Source organism: Poecilia reticulata, linkage group LG3, assembly GCF_000633615.1.
Source record: "Poecilia reticulata strain Guanapo linkage group LG3, Guppy_female_1.0+MT, whole genome shotgun sequence".
NCBI lineage: Eukaryota > Metazoa > Chordata > Actinopteri > Cyprinodontiformes > Poeciliidae > Poecilia > Poecilia reticulata.
Genome location: NC_024333.1, coordinates 28,317,222 through 28,337,316, shown reverse-complemented (window position 1 = coordinate 28,337,316; position 20,095 = coordinate 28,317,222). Strand labels below are relative to the sequence as shown.

The window sequence follows — 20,095 nt, the reverse complement described above, 5'->3', positions numbered from 1 at the left end:
TTTTTATGTGTGATGTGTGTGAACACACACACAGACGTCCATGCACCTCCTCTAAAAGAAGCACTATGATGTCTGCCTAGAAATTAGCTTCACTTGATGTGAATTTCTACATGTTAGATGTTTTTTTTTCTAGCACAATTTATATTTTTGTGTTTAAGTGAAATCTTTGTCATGAATATCGTTAAATCTGTTTTAGCAAATAAAATCTACAAGTTTCTGCTGCTGTTTTTGTAGGATCCATGTTATTTTTTTTGTCTTAATGAAAAATGTGAATATAAAGTATAAGAGCTCTAAAGTGTGGCATTTATAATGTAGGGGAGCTTTTAGTCAGTCTAATTAAAACAGATTGTGTAGTTTTTTTGAGAAGGAAGTGCCGCTGCAGCAGGGTGGTCCATGCTAACAATAAAATCTCATCAAGCTGTCTGGAGTCTTACCTGGTGGAGGACGATGCAAAGCCCACCGACAAACAGCCCAAACCACCAGATGTGTGGTTTGAGCTGTTTAAGATTAAGAGCACACCATTGCTCTCAATGGTGTGCTCTTAATGGTGTGTAAGGCAAATAATCAGCCTGTCACTCGCTATGCGGCCTGCAAATAAATTAGATTTCTGGGTGAAACAAATTGCAAAGACCTTTTTAATGAAGTGCAAACCCCTCAAGGATTGTAAAACCCAACAACAATGCAACTGACTGGGACCTTAATTAACGCAACAAAATAAAATAAAAAGGCCTGGTAACTGGTGTCAGTGCTAGATGCTAACTCGGCTGCCTCTTCATGTCTTTTTAAGACATGTTTCTCTGAGCTCTGCACATTATTACACCCTCATCACAAAGCGGAGCAGTCCCAAAACCCAACAGGCAAATAAGAGTTGGGACAGCAGGGAAAAATCACAAGTCAAAGAAATATAAAGGGACAAATGCAGCACAGGAAAAGCTGTTGAGCTTCTGCTGTTTCTGAACATTTGGAAACATTTGTTATGCATTTATAAAAGAAAAAATAAATAAAAAAAGCATTTTGCCAGCCTTTCCAAATCGGAATAAGACATTTGTGACTATCTTATTCTGACAGCCACAACTCTGACACAGAGGTTTTGAATTATATATAACTTTATTCCAAATGCTGAAACTGTTGCTTGCCCACTGGTTTGAACATGTAAATATACTTTACTACTGCTTTTGTTTTGTTTGCTTTTGTTGATACAACTTTTATTCTTTTAGTACACTAAGTTCAAAAAGGTCAAACTGAACCAAACGTCGTTATTTAATAATGTAATTAATAGACCATAGCAGCGCCGCCCACAAAGGGGCATTAAGGGGGCCATGAACCCCTCTTGAAAACGACTGACTGCCTCAAAGAATCATGTTGACGTCTTGGATACAGAGTCATCGTCTTCAATGAAGACCGAAATGTAACACACTATGCATAAATAAATACAAAATAAATTTTAAATATAAGTTTTAAACATTTTAGCTATGCACCCTTTGTACTGGCCTGATCTGGCTACCCTTATTTAAACCATCCGTGGTCCCACAGGACCATAAAGAGTTTGTATCTTTGTGTGTTGACGCTCTCGTATCGGACACTGAAACTTTGTTTTGGCGCCTCTGACATGAACTCGGTGTGACTCTAGACATTTTAGGAGGTTTTGCAGTCTTGGCTGCGTTAAAGCTTTAGTGCACAATTTTCTTAGATTGAAAAGCAGCAAAACTTTTTTAAAAAGCAAATAGTTGTTAATTAGTTGCAGAGGCAGAAGGAATAATAATCTGTTAGCTACAAAAGGAGGCAAAGAATGAGAGGGGGTTCAGAGAGGGAATGTCAGGAGGGAAATGCTGATGGACTGACAGGTTGTGTAAAGTCTGTAGACTCTACTGTCTTTGCTGTTTGGGTTTCTCTCATCAGGGGTTCCTGTCTTTCAAAATAAGACTGGTTTGTTCATGAAAGGCCGCCCTGGGCTTTGCAGATCGTTTAAACCAAAACGTGCGTATGTGTGTGCCAAACGTGGAGAGTTTTACGCTTCTTGTGTTTAATTGTACCGTTTTGTTGTTTGTGTGTATGTGAATACCAAAGTGTGTGTGTGCGTGTGGGGGGATTCCTGTGTTCGGTTTATTTTGTGTGCGTGTGTGTGTGTGTGTGTGTGTTTAACTCACCCGGAGAACTGCTGCTTTTTTTTCTTTTTTTGCATCTGAAGAGGCTCATTACCCTATTCACTCTGCAGACAGACAGATCCTCATTCAGTTTAAAAGTTCCTGTTTATTTCAGCTGAACTCTTGATTATCCTGCTTATTCTGACAGTCTATTGAAGCTGCCAGCCCAAATGAAGCAATCATTTATTTATGAACAGAACAAAGGCGCTGCCTGGTGCTGCTTTTTGGCAGACTGCTCCCATCCACATAGCTGCCACCGCCTCGTATCCAACCCCACAATGCCTCACAATGAAGAAAGCTGCTGCTGCATGAGGTAAATTATTAGTTTTTAGTTTCCACCTTAAACAGTGTTTGTGTGATTAATGCCAACACCAGTTCATTTCAATGTACGTGTGCAACACTGTTTAATAACAAAGCTCGTCTCTAGTCACTTGACATGCAGGAATGTTGACAATTCAATCCTGTAAAAAGATTCAGTTAATTACAAATATTTGTATAATTTTTGAATTGCAGCTGGGGGCCCACACAAAGTCAATCCAAGAGCCACAAATGGCCCCCGGGCCACACTTTGAACACCCCTGACTTAAACATGTATTTTTATGGTGTGTGTGTGTTCACACACACAATACATACATCATCCTACCTATAAAAACCATGCGATTAAGTTCATTTTATTATGTCAATTTGTGGGCGTCAGTGGACATCCAGTTGTATTGAGTTAACAACTTTGCAGCAGTCACTCGTTCTGAACGTGTAGCGACAGTGCAGACGAGAAATCCCCTCCAGCTGAACCTGGTTCAGAGTGAGCAGCCATCTGCTGCTGCCAACTGTGGGTTTGACAAGACAGAGCATAAAAAATACAAAATCACTGCTGGTCCAAGAGTATTTAGAAAAAATGCAAAGTGTTAATAGCTCGTGTTAGTGGTTACATATGAGAGGGAAACGGCTAAACTGACGAGCTCTGAGGCAGCAGTAAAATCTGCAGGAAATGAGGGGAAGCAAAGGAAAACGATTCAGTAAGTGTCCTACCTGCAAGCGTTAAAACTCACAACTCAAACCTTATAAACAGCTGATGCTTCGTTACATAAGTTCTACACAGTTTCATTGTTCAACACATTTTTTTTCCAAGTATTTGTAATGTGCAAACCTTCAAAGAAATATAGAAATATGCTTGTGAAAAGGCTCCGTCTCATACTCAATAAAGGGCATGAGTGTCTTGTTAATTTTGGACCTAAAGGATGCACCTGAACATTTTTTCTTTAGGGTGGAATAATGTCACATATCACTATTTTAATGGTTTCAGATCAGTTGATCAATAATCATTTGATTTGTTTTAAGCATCATAAATGCTGCCAATCTGATGACAGGATTCCTGTTTTGTTGTGCTCATTTTCTCCCTTCCTGCCATTGTTTTTTTTTTTTGTTTTTTTACTTTTAAACAGTTCTGAGGCACGATGGCTAAACTTTAAACTGGCGCTTTGGCAGTTACTCAACAAGTCGTTGCTAGGTAACCAAAGGACAAGTGAGTTGTTGCTAGGTAACCAAAGGGTGAGCGAGTTAGCCAATTCCACCAACCTAGCTTAGCTGGCCGTGAGAGTGGCTAAACGCTTTTCTCTGCCTGTTTCCCAGAATACTTTGTGGTTCTGGATCAGGGTTCAGTGAAATTATTGAATATCCTATCAGACGTATTATCTATTGATATTGATCAGGTCTTGATCGTGATATATACTACCGAATTATGGTCCAGTCTTGCTAAAATGTATCCTTACATCATCACTAATATTGAGTTAGATGAGTTTCAATTGTACTGTTGAAATGCTAACATATCTCATACCCACTGTGAGTTTATTGAAATAAACTTTTCACCATCACTTTTTGTTTTTAATTTTTGGCACTGTCCTTTGGTACTTAACRGGRATATGACCCACAAATACAGGTTACTCATGTCTTATAGTCTTAATCTGAACCCATGACCTGGACCATGAGGCGTGTGTATAAATGTGGCTGTGGCCGGTTAGAGATGTATAAACCTTTGTGCTAATCCCAACTAGCGCTAACATATACACACAGATGTACACACACTCAACGGTCATTGATCCTCTTGTCACGCAAAGCCACTCAACACAATATAGCTCTAACATTTTCAGCATTCTGCAGAGCGTGGGCTTTAAAAGCTCTAATTGTGCACTTCTCAAGCTACATGGCACTCAATTCCTAAAAAATGCTTTCAGGGTTTCAAATGCAGACAGGTTATCAAATCAGCTCCATTAGAGAGCAGCTGAACATTATTGCAATGGGTTTTTAGTTTGTAGAGAGATAATGACATGCAGGGAACTAAATAACTGTTGTTTTTATTCAAAATGGGGAGAAGCTCTGAAATAAAAAGTTGTTTATTCAAACTTTTTTTTCTTTCTGAAAATTCTTCTTTGCAGTAAATCTTATACCATGTAAAAGCTGCTGTATTTCCCTTTAAATGTTTTTAATTGAATTTTGAGCAGCAGAGTTGAGGATGTGGGTTGCAACTATGAAAAACTTTCCAAATCCACTGGCGACGCAGTGGATTTGGTTCTGCTACCATATTGGTAGCAGAACCACTGAGATGAGATTCTGCTACCAGTGACGATTCAATTTTATCCTCCAAAATGTGAATGCTCACCCCACAGCCTGGAGTTGATCAGAAATTACCCCCAAAGTTTAAGTTTTTAATTGGACGCGTCTGGTATCAGGTCGGGTTTGTTGTTGATGTCTGACTGATTTTATTAAGTAGTGGGTTTTTTCTGGATTCTTGATCTGATGAAACTAGATGTTGATTCTCCATGTTTGATTCTATAAAGTCGATGGTCCTAAATGTTGATCTCTGGTAATGAGTAATTTCTCTAGATGAGTAAGTTTGTTCTATTTCCTGCTCTGGGGTGAGTGGAATCCTCTGGATCTTTTTGCTCCAACTAGGAGGTACGGTTCCTGCGTTGAGTGAAGTGTATAAACATTGCTCCTGTTGCTCCTAAAAGTTCCTGTAGTTCCTCTGGATTCTGCAGTAGTGTGTGATTCAGCTGGTGACCAGCATTAGGATGGTGTATTTAGGTGTAGTTATCACACTCTACTGAAGCTTGTCTCTTTCAATTATTTGATCCTTAACTTGCAAATGTATTTTTTAAAATGAAGAACAAAATCGTCCTGTTTGTTCCATTAAATGCATCTGTATGGGTGGAAAGCAGGAAGCTTGTGGTGTGTGGGTGATCTGATTCGGGGCTGTTGTTGCGCACTCTGCTCCAAGTCTTTATCACTTCTGTTTGACCTTCCTGTCCCACGCTCATCCAATTCTTTTCTTCCCACTTTCACACTTTCTGTGTCGTCTCATGTGCGAGCTCGTTGTCTGTACTTCTTGAGATTATTCGCCCATTATAGAAGCCCTGCTACAATGCGTGAGTGAATGTGTTTGTCTGTTATCCTGAATAAGGCTTGGCCATGAGCGAGTCTTCACATCACCTGTTGCCATGGTAGTTAAATAGGCAGAGAAAGATGGAGAGGAATGGAGGAAGGGAGGGAGACGGCAGCGGTGGGTGGGAGAGGAAAATTGGATGATGTGTTCTGGAATAAACCCGCAGAGAACGGGGCTGCTTTTCCACGCGAAAGAGGGTTTTCTGGAAACCAAGTAATTTAGCTGCCGACGTTATTTTTGCCTTTTGGTCTCAGGCGTGAATACTCCAGAACATACTGCTCTGTTCTTGTCTCGCAAAGGCAGGGCAAGGAGCTGATCAAAGATCCAATTTAATTGAGGCTCCATCACAGTTTATCACATTAGCCTCCTCTTAGCGTGGATAACAACATCAAGACATCCGACACCTGATTGGGTTAGCGTTATGCTCTTCTAACATCTTCCTCCCATAAGTCACTCAGCCAGACATTTTGTATAACAGAGTTCTTGGACTAAGAGATATTTTTTCTTTTCTTATTAAATTTTTTTACCTTATTTTATCACAAAAAAGTCAGTAGGAGGATCAGTCTGTGCTGCTTTAGAAGCCACAATGTTTCTGCATTCGGCAGATACTCTCCAAATATAACCTTAATTTATTTGTTAATGTATTTATATTGACTTAAATGTGTCAATAATGAAATATTTTGGATGTGAAATTACTAATGTTGCTTAAATATTAAAATTATATATTTATTTGATAGTTTCTGCTCTTCAAAGGGACTCTTAACATTTTGGTTGGTTAACTTGCAGAACTTCACCACAAATATATCGGAGCAGATTTAGTCCCGCCCACCAACAGATTCAATTTTTATGGATATTCAAAAATATTTTTGAAATTTTTAAAAATGTAATATACTCTGATTAATTTCTTTATTTTAGATTTTAATTAAAAATATTAATTGGCTGTACAAAGTTTTGATCTAATCTTTTTGTTTCATGTTTGAGTCGTTTTAGGGAATTTTAAAAAATGTTTATCAACAACATTTCAGACCTTCACCAAAATGGAAGCGCATAAATTTTATTGTTTTGCCTCATTGCTACAAGCTATTTCAACAATTAATGTGTTTTTGCTTTAATCTTGGAGAGAGAGATTCAAAATTGAATCTCAAACCAGGCCTAAAAATTACTTGGGCGTTGTTCTGTTGGGAGCAGACTCTAAATAACAAGCATTTATTTTCATCGCAGCTGAAATTACTTCAATTTAACTCGAAAATAATTTGACATTTAAATAACACTGATCATGGTTTTATGATTGCTTCATAGTTTCTGCCCACTATAAAATGACAGATAAGAGGAGAGTCGATGAATGCTGCTGCTGGAAGGAGAAAAAGGGAAACGCAGTGAAGGTGGACAAATGCTTGTCGGTGTGATTGTAAGGAGTAAATGGGAAGCAAAGGGAAAAAAAAGAGCTGAATACTGGAGAAAGAAGATGGGAGGAGAGGAGGAGGGGAAGCGAGCGTGAAGGGGAATGCCATTAACGGCTTTGTTCGGTTCTCCCGACTGAACGTTGGATAGACATGGATAAACTCTCAAACAAACGTTCGTAAGGGGGTGAGAGTGACGAATGGCTCCTTGTTTTAACTGCCCGCTCAGAGATTATTGAGAGGGCATCACTATTTGTGCAAACGTTTCGTCTGTCTGAGCTGAATTTCCCTGTGGGTAAATTTTGCCATGTGTGCATTTTGAAATGAACAACTGGAAATGTTGCTGGAGTTAAAAATGGAGAGAATGGTGTGCAATACAAATATTAGTGCTGTCAATTGATTAAAAAAATTTAACCAGATTAATTCATCGCTATGCTTAACTTTGTGAGCTTGAAATGGAAAAAATGCACATTTTCAAAAAAATGTTTTATTGTCTCAAACCAAACGTCTGTTTTCCAAGTTTTCATATTCAGGAAGGTTTAAAATAAGTAATTTTTTTTTTCAAATGTAATTTAGAAATGTTAATTATAATTCACTGTTCTGATATGTACATACTTCCTGGGTTTTTATCCAAAATCCATCTCTGTTTTTGCTTTTTTTAAGCAAAATTTGTTTGATTTCCCTCGCTCGTCTTTATTTTTACATTTGCTGCATTATTGACCGCAGTACAAGACCATGCAACACGCTGCCTTGCACGACTTAACCGTCTTCAGGAGAGGTATTTATGTCAAAATAGGTTAAACAGTTAATCTGCATAATGTAATATTAACGCGCTAAACTTCTTAGATTAAATGCATTAGCGTGTTCATGTTGACAGCCCTAAAATATATATTCAAAACTGGACGTGGGTGATGCAAGTCGAGGGATGAAGTCATCATATATCCGTTATATAACTGTGAGCTGTAACAATACTCTTTACCAGCACTGCAGAGAGGGAAGGAGAACCTGAGCTGCTGTAAAGCATTGCAGCAGGAAGCTAATAGTTTGAGTGGGGAAGTGAGACGGAGAAGCAAATAGAAATATTATTGCTTCTGCTGCAGGAGAGAGAATAAAGGGATTGGCTCTCATAACCCAGTGGAGACAGGATGTTGTTGGGATATTATGCAGTAGCTATGAAATGGAAGTAGCTGATACGGTTTGACAGCATTTGTACTGCAGGCTCTGAACTGCTGATTTGAGAGGGAGTTGAGACGGAGATGGCACGAGACGAAAGAGTGTATGAAAATTATGTTTCCAGATGGACTTAGGCAAGATTTATGGAGAAAATGCCACATTCATCTTCTTTAAAATTTAAATAGGTGCCATAATACAAGGTTTCCCTCAGAAAACGTGCTATGCCCGGTGGTTTGGGCGCTCAACAGTCATTCATCCAGCAGCTTTTGAGTTAAAAAAATGTTTAAAGTTGACAGGAAATTTGAAAATATCACTTGATAATTATGTGTTATTTGGAAGATTAATATCTGAACACCAACTATAAAATCTTGAAAAATGCAAACATTTCTAAAATCTTAAATAAACAAACGATGCTTAGCCTGGTGGGGGTACAAGTAAAGCCTGGTGGCCCGCCAGGCTTATAGTACACGGGGGTAAACCCTGTAATCCAGGCCGCGTTTTGGACTTTCTGTATCTTCAAACTTTATAATTTGAGGTTTTTGGTAATTATCGTATGCTAACTGAGAATTTCATTCTTATCTCAAGAAATGAATCGTTCAGTTTCACTATTGGAGGAAACCCATCAACGGTTTGACAGCCAGGCTGCAGAGCTCTGAGTGGGACAACTATCTGATTAAAATGGGTGGCTTGGTGCCAGTTCCAGACCTGCGTCTTTCCCAGCTGGAACACAAAAGCCTGTCACCTTGATGTGACCACAGCACAAAGCTCGTCACTGTTCCAGGAAGTGTGAGGCTCTCGGGCGCCAAGCAGTCCTTCAAATCCATTTGACTCTCTAATCCAGCGAGAAAACGCCACTCCTTTTATTTCCCCTCAGTTCCTCCCCACTTAACCGACTTTCCTTCTCCTTCTGCATCTACCAAACATGAGCCCACCTTCAGACACCCATCCCCTGCCAATTAACACAAAAATACAGACTTTATATAATTTTTCTGCCACTAAATGCTTTTTTAGATATAAGCAACAAACTATTCTCTCAAAAAGTTATTTACAGTACACCACAACACAACATAAAATGTAAACAAAGATTTGCACCTTAAAGCATCAAATGTATACATGAAGTCCTGCCTCTTCATTAAAAGAAAAACCTCATAAATGTTCAGAATGTCAAATATGATGAGCTTAAACCAGATAAAAACAAAAACAGGACTCTTTTATCATCTACAGAAAGGTGATCGGTTTCTGTCCCTTATTTAAAATGGGAATTCAAGAGGCTGTAACATTTCCATCTAGCTTACAATTGACTATTGAGTCTTAATGTAATGGAAATTTTTAATTTATTTGGTTTTAATTTAACTATCACTTTTAAAGTAGTTTAAGAAATTATTATTTTTTATTTCACAGGCAGCTTCAACTAATGAAACTTGCATTTAAATATTTCCATGAACTGTTTCAGCTTAAAAAATAAAAAAAACTAACTGTTTGCTGAGTCTGTGCTGCTGTGGTTTGTAACAGAAACCAGGAATTTGCAGTGGATCCAAATTTCTGATTATCGCCAAACTTTGACCTCTTTCATACTTTAGAAAACTTATGTAACTAAAAAAAATAAAAAACATTTTGCATTCAAGTCTGCATGCTGCACACTTACAGCATCACATCTGAGTGGCAACATCTGTGTGAACGAGTCTTAACAGCAAAAAATGGCTTTAAATGCAGTTAAACTAAACATGCAGAATTACAGTTTTTAACAGTGTTTGGTCAGAAACTGAGCATTAGAACTGCATTGTTGTTTTTCTCTTTTTACATTTCGCATCATTTGATTTAATTTCACCAGATACAGATAATTAAAATCCTCTGTGGAAAAAAAAAAGATCTTCTTTATTCTAATATGTAGCAGTCTGGTGCTTAAACTCATTCAAACTCTCTTGTTAAAAATATTTAGTCAGTTTGTGCCTCCAACATTTCAGCTGTATCTGTCATTGTTTGTTAATCGCATGGCCCATTCGTTTCCTTTTGTTGTTGTTGATTTTTTTTTTACTTGGAGCTTTTCTCCATGGTTTGCTCTCCCTCCCCTGTGGAGAGAAGGAGCAAAGAAAAGAAACTTAATCCTCCTTTTGAGGCAACGGTGGACCGTCGAGCGCTTTCTCTTTTTCCAGCATTTTCTCTGAAAGTTTTCAGGTTATTCTTGACTTAAGTGAATGCTCAGTTTCCTTCATATGTAGCTTGTTTTTCTTTAACATCCTTATAATTATCACTTCAGCATGATTGTCATTTATTTTTAGATTGTTAAATACAGTTGCAAGTGCTTCTTCTTTCACTGAAATGAGCACAACTGGCATCTAAAATTATATTCTGTTTCTCACTTATATTTTGCTAAGTTGCTAAAGTGAAAACCATCTTTGTCTACTCTAGAGAAATATACATTTGGAGGACAATGACATGAAGTGTTAATATCTGCTTAAGTTTTTCACTTTTCTCAAGTGTGTAATTCTAAAGCAGAAAGAAGTTTTCAAACATGAACAAATGCAAATAAAATTCTGAACAAATGTGCAATTGAATCCAACATTTTACTTTTCTAATGTCCACTCAGTCTTCAAACCAAGGTTTTCTGTGTACTCTGTCTGTACATTGTTTTTTATCTGCAGCACACAGATCAACTTGAGTATTGACTGAAAAATGCATCATGTTCCACTTGAGGTGCAGTTTGTGCTTTTTGCATGCTGACACTAGAGCTGCCAGGCCTCCAGTCCCTCCAGAACCGCCACAGGGAGTCATTTTGACTCCATGTCTGAGGTGCATTAATGAGAACCAACATGACATTTTGCTTCTGTTTTTAAAAATCTGTGTGGAATCAGAGCTTGTCGGTACAGAAATAAAAAACAATGCTAGTGATTTAGATTTTATCAACATAAAGTTAAGTTTTCTCAGAAATTGGTCATTTCATTGTAACAAGTGATGATGTCATCTCTGAGGCTTCTGTCGTGTTTAGTTGATTTTAATCTGAGACAGAAAAACACAAATGTCACATATAACTGAAGGGCTGTGACTTGTGGGGATAATTATATTTGAAGTGATATTTTTATAAATACAGAAACATCTAGTAGTGTATATTTCCTATCCAACATAGACAGACATGCAGCTGTCTGTGTGCCTGATTTTAAGTGTTATATTTGCCATTTGCTTACTCTTCTGAGGGCGGGGTTGTATTTTGGGACTGTTCTGTGTAAGGCTGAGGTTGTGCTCAGGGTTGAATTATCAGCAGAGTTCTTAAATTAAATTTTCCAGTCATTGAAAGAGTTGTGAGCTTTCAACCCTGTTTGTAGATTTATCAATCACATTTTAAAGATTATCCAAGTATTTTATTCTACTATTGATCACAGACCTCAATCACTTTGAATAATAATCAGGAGGTAGTGCCAAAAATTATATTAGGTTCTTTTGAGAGTTTTATATAATCAATCTTTAGCCCATATTGCTCTAATATGACCCACTGTATTTCCCTGAGTTTGATTTTTAATAATGCAAATATATTTAATCCAGCCAATTAAGTAAAATCCAAATTATATTTTTATTTATTGCAATTATTATTCTCATTAAATTATAACTGTTTTATTGTTCAAGATCCCTGTTGATTGCCATAACAACAGCAAACATTAATGAAACGGCTGAGTGTGCAACCTCCTATTTTCTCTCTGTTGTGGTCCAAATTACTTCCATTTGCAATATGCATGGTGCCAACTCTGACAATTTGTTAAAAATTTATTATAATTGACAAAAAACTTAACATTTAACACAGTAGTGAGGTAAATTTAAGAAAGTTAAAAATGCTAACGTGAGTTGGAAAACAGCAGATGATCCATGTAGGGAAGGTTTTGTACCACGTTTTTCTTCCCTGCCATCACATGTTGTTGTCCCCACCCCCCATCTTATTCCACCATATTTTTCAGTGTTTAAGTCGCTGCCTGCTTTCACCCTCAGGTCAGGTTTGGGGGCTTTTCTGCTTTCCTTTTCTGCACTTGTCCATCACAACTGACATACATAATGTCAGGCAATTTACTGGAGTTATTCTCCATGTATCGCTGATTGGCAACCCCGTCCCCTCCTGGCACAGCAAGGCCACTTTGTATCAATATTCTCTTTGTGGTGAGAGATGGGGGGCAATTGCCCTGAATGTCGGAATAATTGCACACAGCTAGCGGCACACATGCAATTTCTCTTCCAGACACGCAAACCTTCATGCACCACACACTGGAAAGCACAATAACTGGGACACACACTAAATACATGAAAAATGCACATAGGACATGGACAGAATGGGGACACATGAAGGGGATTTGATGTGCAGTTTGACTGAGGTGGCATTAAAAAAAGACTCTGCTCTTTGAGACAGAGACACTCAGAAAGACGCTCCCACTCAAACGTGGCCTGAGGCCTAAATAGGATCTGGGTTGGACGGACAGACAGACGACCTTTGATTCTTCCTGAGATTCAAAACTGGGGAAAAAGGGAAACTCTTTAAAATTCCATTTATGATGCATGTAAAATGCAGAAACGATTCTATAAGCCCACTAGTTTTAGTTTTCTGAAAAAAAAGCACTTATTGCAAATGTCACAAACTTAAAAAAAAATAAATAAAGCTGAGGTCAAATTCTATGGTTGTTTCTATGAAGAATGAGCTTCTGGTGTCATTTCTGCTGTGTAATTAATTATTAAAGAGGAGAACTGTGTGAATCTGAACTTCTGGTCTTCATATGCTGACAATACAGTTCATTCGGTGCCTGGACCATCATTTAAGTACATCTCCACTGCCGTTGACTGCATGTACTATGAATTGGTGCTATATAAACAGAATTAAATTTAAAATATTCTAATGTTGTCGAATAGGTTGTAAAAACCTTTAACTATTGAGTGAAGATGATGATTCTGTGCACATTACCACAGGTTTCTGTGCAGTTCTGAAATCTATGTCAGCGCTCATGCATCACTGCATCCATTTACTGGTGGAGCTTCTCTCCCATCTGTGGATCTAGAACACACCAATTGAGGAACGATCAAAATATTCTTACAAGCCCTCACTTCACCCTGGCACGCACAGAAACCTACTGGTGCATGAGTGTTTGTTTGTAAGCACATGCAATCGATTGTGACAAGAAGTTGGTTTAAGTGCAGCTCTTTGTCTCATGTTCATTTCACATCTGCGCTGCTTTGTGACGTGTGCAGCAGGCGAAGGCTGAGATTATCAGTGAACATGGGATTGATTTATTAATAAAATATAGAACATGACTTGAAACATTAAAATTACATTTCTCCCTCTGCTGCACATTAAAATACCAATTAGCATAAGCAATATTTGTTATCCATTACATTTCTGGATATTTTGAGACAGTTTGGCAAAAATATAGAATAAAAACCAAAATTAAAAAAAATAAAAAATACCGATTTGTTGTACGACATGTAATTTTTGATGAGCTGCTGTTTGTAGAGTAACAAGTTTAATACAACCTTCTTTAGTGACTCTGTTTTTATGACCATTTGTAACATTTGTTTTTTGAGAGAGCAGAAATCGTAGTAGTCTTTATCTCGAGATTCAGTTTTGTTAAACTGGGGTTATAAACCAATTAGTATTGCTATCTTAAAATATATCTGAAGGATAACCTTTGACCTTCGCATTTAGCCTTCCGACTTTTCTAGTTATTTATACGTTTATGATGCTAATTATTAAATAATTGTAGTATCTCAAATGCTTCTCAAGATGAAATATACCGGTAATGTATTTGGAGGAATCAAGAATAATTGACAGTCAATAAATCTAAATTTCAGTGGACTTAGTAACTACATTAAAGGTTATTCTGATTGTGATGTTTGTGCCACCAGTATGACTGGACTGAAGGATCGGTGTAAAGAATATCCCTGTTGCTTGTTTGCTCAGTTCAAGGCCAGCATTCAGAGGACTCTCTGCTTAAATGATTATTAAAATGATTGCAGTGACACATATTTCAGAAGCTTCTAAATATTCATGTCATGTCTTGTGCTGGTGTAAGTTTCATCCCCTCTTCAAAGGTGTAGATTTTTTACTTTGTGCAGTGCAGCTACATCAGCTTAAACCTAATTTTTTCTTGTTTATTTCCAAAGCCTTTCCACCCAATGGTGAACTTGGCATGCAGTGCCGACCTGAGGATGTTTCTGTGCGCCCTGTACGCGCCGGTGTGCACAGAATACGGCCGAATGTCCATGCCGTGTCGGTCCATCTGCCAGCGGGCCAAAGACGAGTGCCACAAACTCATGGAGATTTTTGGAGTAGCTTGGCCAGATGACATGGAGTGCAGCAGGTAAGGATGAAAAACCCAGGCCAAACAGATTTCTATGGCCATGTCAGACTGCAACCGTAGAAATAAATACATTCACATCGAATGCTTGAATTGATCTTTCACAGATTTCTTTAGATCAATCTTGGTTGATGTTTCCTGACAACACAACCAAGCAAGGGATAAACTAAACATACGGGATCAAACTACATACACCCCTTTTCAGTTTGTAACTACATTTTATTAACATTTGACCCATTATTTTATTGTTCTAGTGCTACGCCTTGTGTAATACATCATGTTGAGTTGGCGCTGGGTGTGACAGATTACAGGTTGGCTGTTCATTGTAGTAACAAGAGCACAACAAAGAGCACAGCAAATACTAAATCAACATGTCAGGCATGATTTATCTTTTTATTTCTTGTGCTCATATTTTTTTTAAACATTTCTTTCACAAAAACAGAAAAGGAGACAACTTGAGGATTTAAAATAAGAAAAATAAATATTTTTAAAGTCCTATTTAAAATCTGCATTTCCATCTTCTTTGGACACTYTTACACCTTAAGCTAATTGTTTAATCAGATTTTGCTTAAATTTTCTTTATTCTGCTCATAGTTTGAGTGAGACCACCTGGAAGAGTCGGTCGTTCTTGCGAATAGTTTGTTGTAAAAGTCTTTTGAATACGTCTGTCAGCAGGTGTTGATTCAAAGATCCCAGGTGGATCACAGAAAAAAACAGCTGGAATAATCCATAAAGGRAGGACAGGTCCCTTCAAYGCAACATCAAACCGAAAAGAAAGCASCCATGGCAAAGTTTACAGGTTCATTTTGAGTTTATGAAGAGAAGATTTATATAGGGATTTATTCAGTGAATAGGAGAAAATGAGGAGAAATATTCTGAAAGCATGAGGTTAGTTTTACAAACTCTATGAAAATTATTTTTAAGCTTTAATTCAWCACAGAAATGTATGATAGTTTCCAGACTAAAAAAACTAAAGTTTCACCTACAGAACCTTGAAATACTTTCAGTCAGAATAAAATGTTCATAGGTTTTAAACCTAAATCTACATTAGCTCTAGGTTTAAAAACATTTTACTCTATTTGCAAAGTCTGTCAAATCACTTGATTTATTAGGTTATTAGGTCAATTAAATTTACTCCCAGAATAATGTTTAGTCCTAAAAGTCCCTTCAGCTTGACGTTGTGGAAGGGAAGCAAACATACTGATTTAAAAAACGGCTTCATAAAGTGTGATTGCATAAACAGAAAGCTTGTAGCAGATTCACTTGGTGTTCAAACAAAGTGTTTTGTTTCCCAGGTTTCCAGATTGTGATGAGCCTTACCCTCGCGCYGTGGACCTGCTGACGGGCCCAGAACCCACTGACCAGTCGTCCATGACGGTCCAGAGAGATTACGGGTTCTGGTGTCCCCGAGAGCTCAAGATGGACCCAGACCTGGGCTACTCCTTCATGGGAAGGAAGGACTGCTCTGCTCCCTGCCCGTCCATGTTCTTCAGCCAGCAGGAGCTCACTTTCATGAGATACTTCATTGGAGTCGTCTCTATTGTTTGTCTCTCTGCAACGCTCTTCACATTCCTGACGTTTCTCATCGATGTTACAAGGTCAGAGTAGTAATTTTATCAAATATTTCTTTTACAAAACCCTGTGAATTAAGATACATTTTCATTTCAGATTTAAGTATGCATATTTAACACTCTAACACAGTGGTTCTTAACCTGGGTTCGATCGAACCCCAGGGGTTCGATAAGTCGGTCTCAGGGGTTCAGCGGAGCCTCTGCCGCGTAGGTAAAGACTCACTTGTGTAAAGTCGTGATGACGCCCCGCTTTGCCATCACTTGCTGCAGAGGATCACGTTACATTGCTTAGCCAATCAGTGATGCGGAGGAGCCCTGATTGAAGGAGCTCCATTCTCAGCATGGATTTGAACTTGTGTCTTTAATACTTCAGCAAAGCTCACCGTTTTTCAATGAAGCCTTTGGTGTACTTCTAAATCTGCTCCTTAGTCGCATCTTTTCGGGGTTGCTACTGCCTCTAGTGGCGTGGGGTGGTAACACAACTAATATAATTACATTGCTAAATCAGAATACCGCAAAGTCTTTATTATTTATTATTCATTTTTCATTCTCTTAAAAATGTAGACCTAATTAAATGAACTAAACAAGACTAACTTAAAGTGGTTCCAGTTTTGATGGCCAACCTGTGAAACTGTGGCAAATTTAAATACCTTGGGTCGTTCCTGGACAGTCAGCTCAACTTTGCTGAAAACACTGACTATATTTTGAAGAACTGTTCTCAGAGACTCTACCTTTTAAGAAGACTTGGTGATCATGGGGTGACCCAACTAGAGTCATCCCTATGTCTTGAATTTGGGGGGGAAAAATCATATTTTATTTATCGCTACAGAAGGGTTCAGTGAATGCGCATATGAAACTGGTGGGTTCGGTACCTCAAAAAAGGTTAGGAACCACTGATCTAGAGTCAGCACACAGCTTAAGTTATTACAGCTAGAAACCAGGAAAAGGTTTCTAGCTGTAATATTTTATTTATCGCTACAGAAGGGTTCAGTGAATGCGCATATGAAACTGGTGGGTTCGGTACCTCAAAAAAGGTTAAGAACCACTGCTCTAACACCTACGTTTAAAATCCCTCAATCCCTGGATATTGTTGCTTTTAATGGTACATAGTTCTTCAAATCTCCTGAGAGTAAATTCCATTTAATCCTTAGCAACTTGAATTTTCAATATCAAGCAAGTTATTCATAATTTACAATCTATTAAGAATACCACTCAGATTAATTTCCCTCCCTGCTAAGGCGGGAGTGAAATTACCGTAATAACCTGATATTGGCTAGAAAGCTCAACGTCTCCCCCTTTCAGGAACCGTTTGAATTTTTCAGACAGCGCAATGTGCGGCAGAATTACGGTACTGCAAATCTGGCTGCATTATCATCAATACGTTTGGTCTGGAAGGCTCAAAATTATGAATTAGGACTAAAAGTGAAGCAGAGAAATTAATCAACTGTGTCTGTACAGGTTCCGATACCCTGAGCGGCCAATCATCTTCTATGCTGTGTGTTACGTCATGGTGTCGCTGGTCTTCTTCTTGGGTTTCCTTCTGGAGGACAGAGTAGCATGCAATGCGGTGAGCCCAGCCCAGTTCAAAGCTTCAACCATCACACAGGGCTCTCACAACAAGGCGAGTGATTAACCTGTGTCCTAACATCACAAATCCTGTCATGGGAACGTTTTCATTCTGATCCCAAAGGATTCGGTTGGATAAACAGAACTCGTTCTTCTTGTTGTCTTTCTCTCAGGCGTGCACTCTCTTCTTCATGGTCCTGTATTTCTTTACCATGGCCGGCAGCGTGTGGTGGGTCGTACTGACAATCACTTGGTTCCTGGCCGCTGTGCCTAAATGGGGCAGCGAGGCCATTGAGAAGAAAGCCCTCCTCTTCCACGCTGTGGCCTGGGGCCTCCCAGGGGCCCTCACTGTCTCCCTGTTGGCCTTGAATAAGATCGAGGGAGATGGGATCAGTGGAGTGTGTTTCATAGGCCTGTATGACATCGATGCCCTGAGGTGGTTTGTTCTGGCACCGCTCTGCTTCAATGTGGCGGTGAGTGCAGTTAGAAGAGCAGTGATGAAAGAAGGGATAAATGATCGATTGTGGAAGAGATAAAGGAGCGAATGATATCTTAGAAATGCGGACGGCCTCACTGTACCCTTTAAGAACTAATCACTCATTGTAATTGCGCAATATCTGTCTGAGTGCCCTCTTCTTTTGCTTCATTATTCCCTCAGGTTGGCGTCTCGCTGCTTTTAGTGGGAATTATCGCTCTGAACCGGGTCCGGATGGAGATTCCACTGGAGAAAGAAAACCAGGCCAAACTCGTCAAGTTCATGATCCGAATGGGCGTGTTCTCGGTGCTCTACCTCGCCCCCTTGTTCACAGTGATTGGCTGCTACATTTATGAACACACCTATCGGGGTATCTGGGAAACGACGTGGATGGAGGAGAACTGTCGGCGCTACCACATTCCCTGCCCATATAAGGTAAAGGAAAACAAAGGGATTGCTCAACGCAGCATGAGACACTCATCTTTTTCAGTTTTAACCTCTACCTATTGTGCTTCCTTTGACAGGTTAGGATTGTCTATGCGCTATATAAAACATGTTCATTACATTTCTTTCACAAAATCATTCTGCTCAGTTCCACCCATGTTGAACTCCTTTCTGAATGTTTGAGATTTTTGTCACTTTAAACTTTGCATAGTTGGTTCACCTTAATGCAAAATACACATTCTGTTGAGCAACATTAGTGCTGTGAAAAAGTGTTTGTCCCCTTACAGATTTCTTGTTTTTGCTTTCCTGTAACACATAAAGGTTTCAGATTGTCAAATTWATTTWTTTTTTTTTGGGTTAAAGCAAAAAGCAGTGTTTAAATAATGAAGACCCCCAACCGTAGCAGCAATAACTGATATCCAGAGTTTGTGATAACGGGCACTCTAGCGGTGCGTTCACAACAAACACGTCAATAACGTGTCTGATGCTTCAAGTTCGACCCGTGTGCACTTTGAATGCAGACGCTTGACATTTTGCTCTATACCTACCGTTTCACGCATCTGGTTTACATTCAAAGTCGAGGGCTCTAGCCGTTTTCTGTTGGACGCTATTGACGCGTCAAAAGCTTAAAACACTCCAAACGGTTCAAATCATAGCGCTTTAAACACTTGACGCGCCTCCACATAGAATTTGAATGTAAACCAGACGCACCTGACGCTCAAAACACATTTGGTGTGAACAAACCATAAACCTTTTTCTTTTTTTTTTATTGTACTTCCATTTGGATCTTTAGAGGCTAAAAACCACCCAGCCACTTTTTGGCAGTAAATTAAGTATTTTTGGGAAATTAGCTGTATCAAATAAACATCTCAATTTATATTAATATATTTATACATAGTCATATTTAAATTACTTACCATCACACTTATATCGTTTAATATCACTTATGGTTGTGAGAAATCAAAGTATTCTATTCTAAGTCACAGCAGGCTCTGCGCCGTTGCCTAGCAACCTCTCCCATCCCAGCCCTGTTACCTAGCAACCCAAGTAGAGCTCCAGCACATTTGGCCAGTTGGTTTTACCACTGTATTTGCTGTACAATGGCAAAATTCACAATGACAAGTCATCCAGGTCACGAGTGAAGAAAACTGCCACAAACCATCATAATGTTCTGTCCAATAAATCAAAAATAACCATAAAAGTTAGATTGCATTATAATTGTTTTCCATTTTTGTCTGAATAGCTTGAAAGTGAAGATATCATTATCTTCACTTCACTTAACCAAAAATTTGAATTTTTGGTTAATTCCAAAAATTCAAATTACTTGCATTTAATAAATTACTTATCTTTTTATTTTTTCTGCTTTTTTCCACAAATCATTAGTTTTGTTATTGCCAATTTAAACTTAAAAACAAATTGCAATATTCTGAGCTAATCACTCGGTGCAAAAGGTCTGTATGTGTGCTGCTGTGATTACCAGACCCTTGTGTGTGTGTGTGTGTGTGTGTGTGTGTGTGTGTGTGTGTGTGTGTGTGTGTGTGTGTGTGTGTGTGTGTGTGT

At 38.6% G+C, this 20,095-nt stretch overlaps 1 protein-coding gene across 3 annotated transcripts in view; it reads left to right on the top strand.

Annotated features, from left to right (window-relative positions):
* Window positions 1-20,095, top strand: part of LOC103462771 (frizzled-3-like) — a 34,040-nt gene that overhangs the window by 7,551 nt on the left and 6,394 nt on the right. For all 3 annotated transcript variants that reach the window (XM_017304048.1, XM_008405762.2, XM_008405761.2), the window contains 5 exons: window positions 14,286-14,482; window positions 15,775-16,077; window positions 17,509-17,671; window positions 17,790-18,089; window positions 18,275-18,526. In XM_017304048.1, coding sequence (XP_017159537.1) covers window positions 14,286-14,482; window positions 15,775-16,077; window positions 17,509-17,671; window positions 17,790-18,089; window positions 18,275-18,526 — 1,215 coding nt within the window. The remainder of the gene's footprint in view (window positions 1-14,285; window positions 14,483-15,774; window positions 16,078-17,508; window positions 17,672-17,789; window positions 18,090-18,274; window positions 18,527-20,095) is intronic.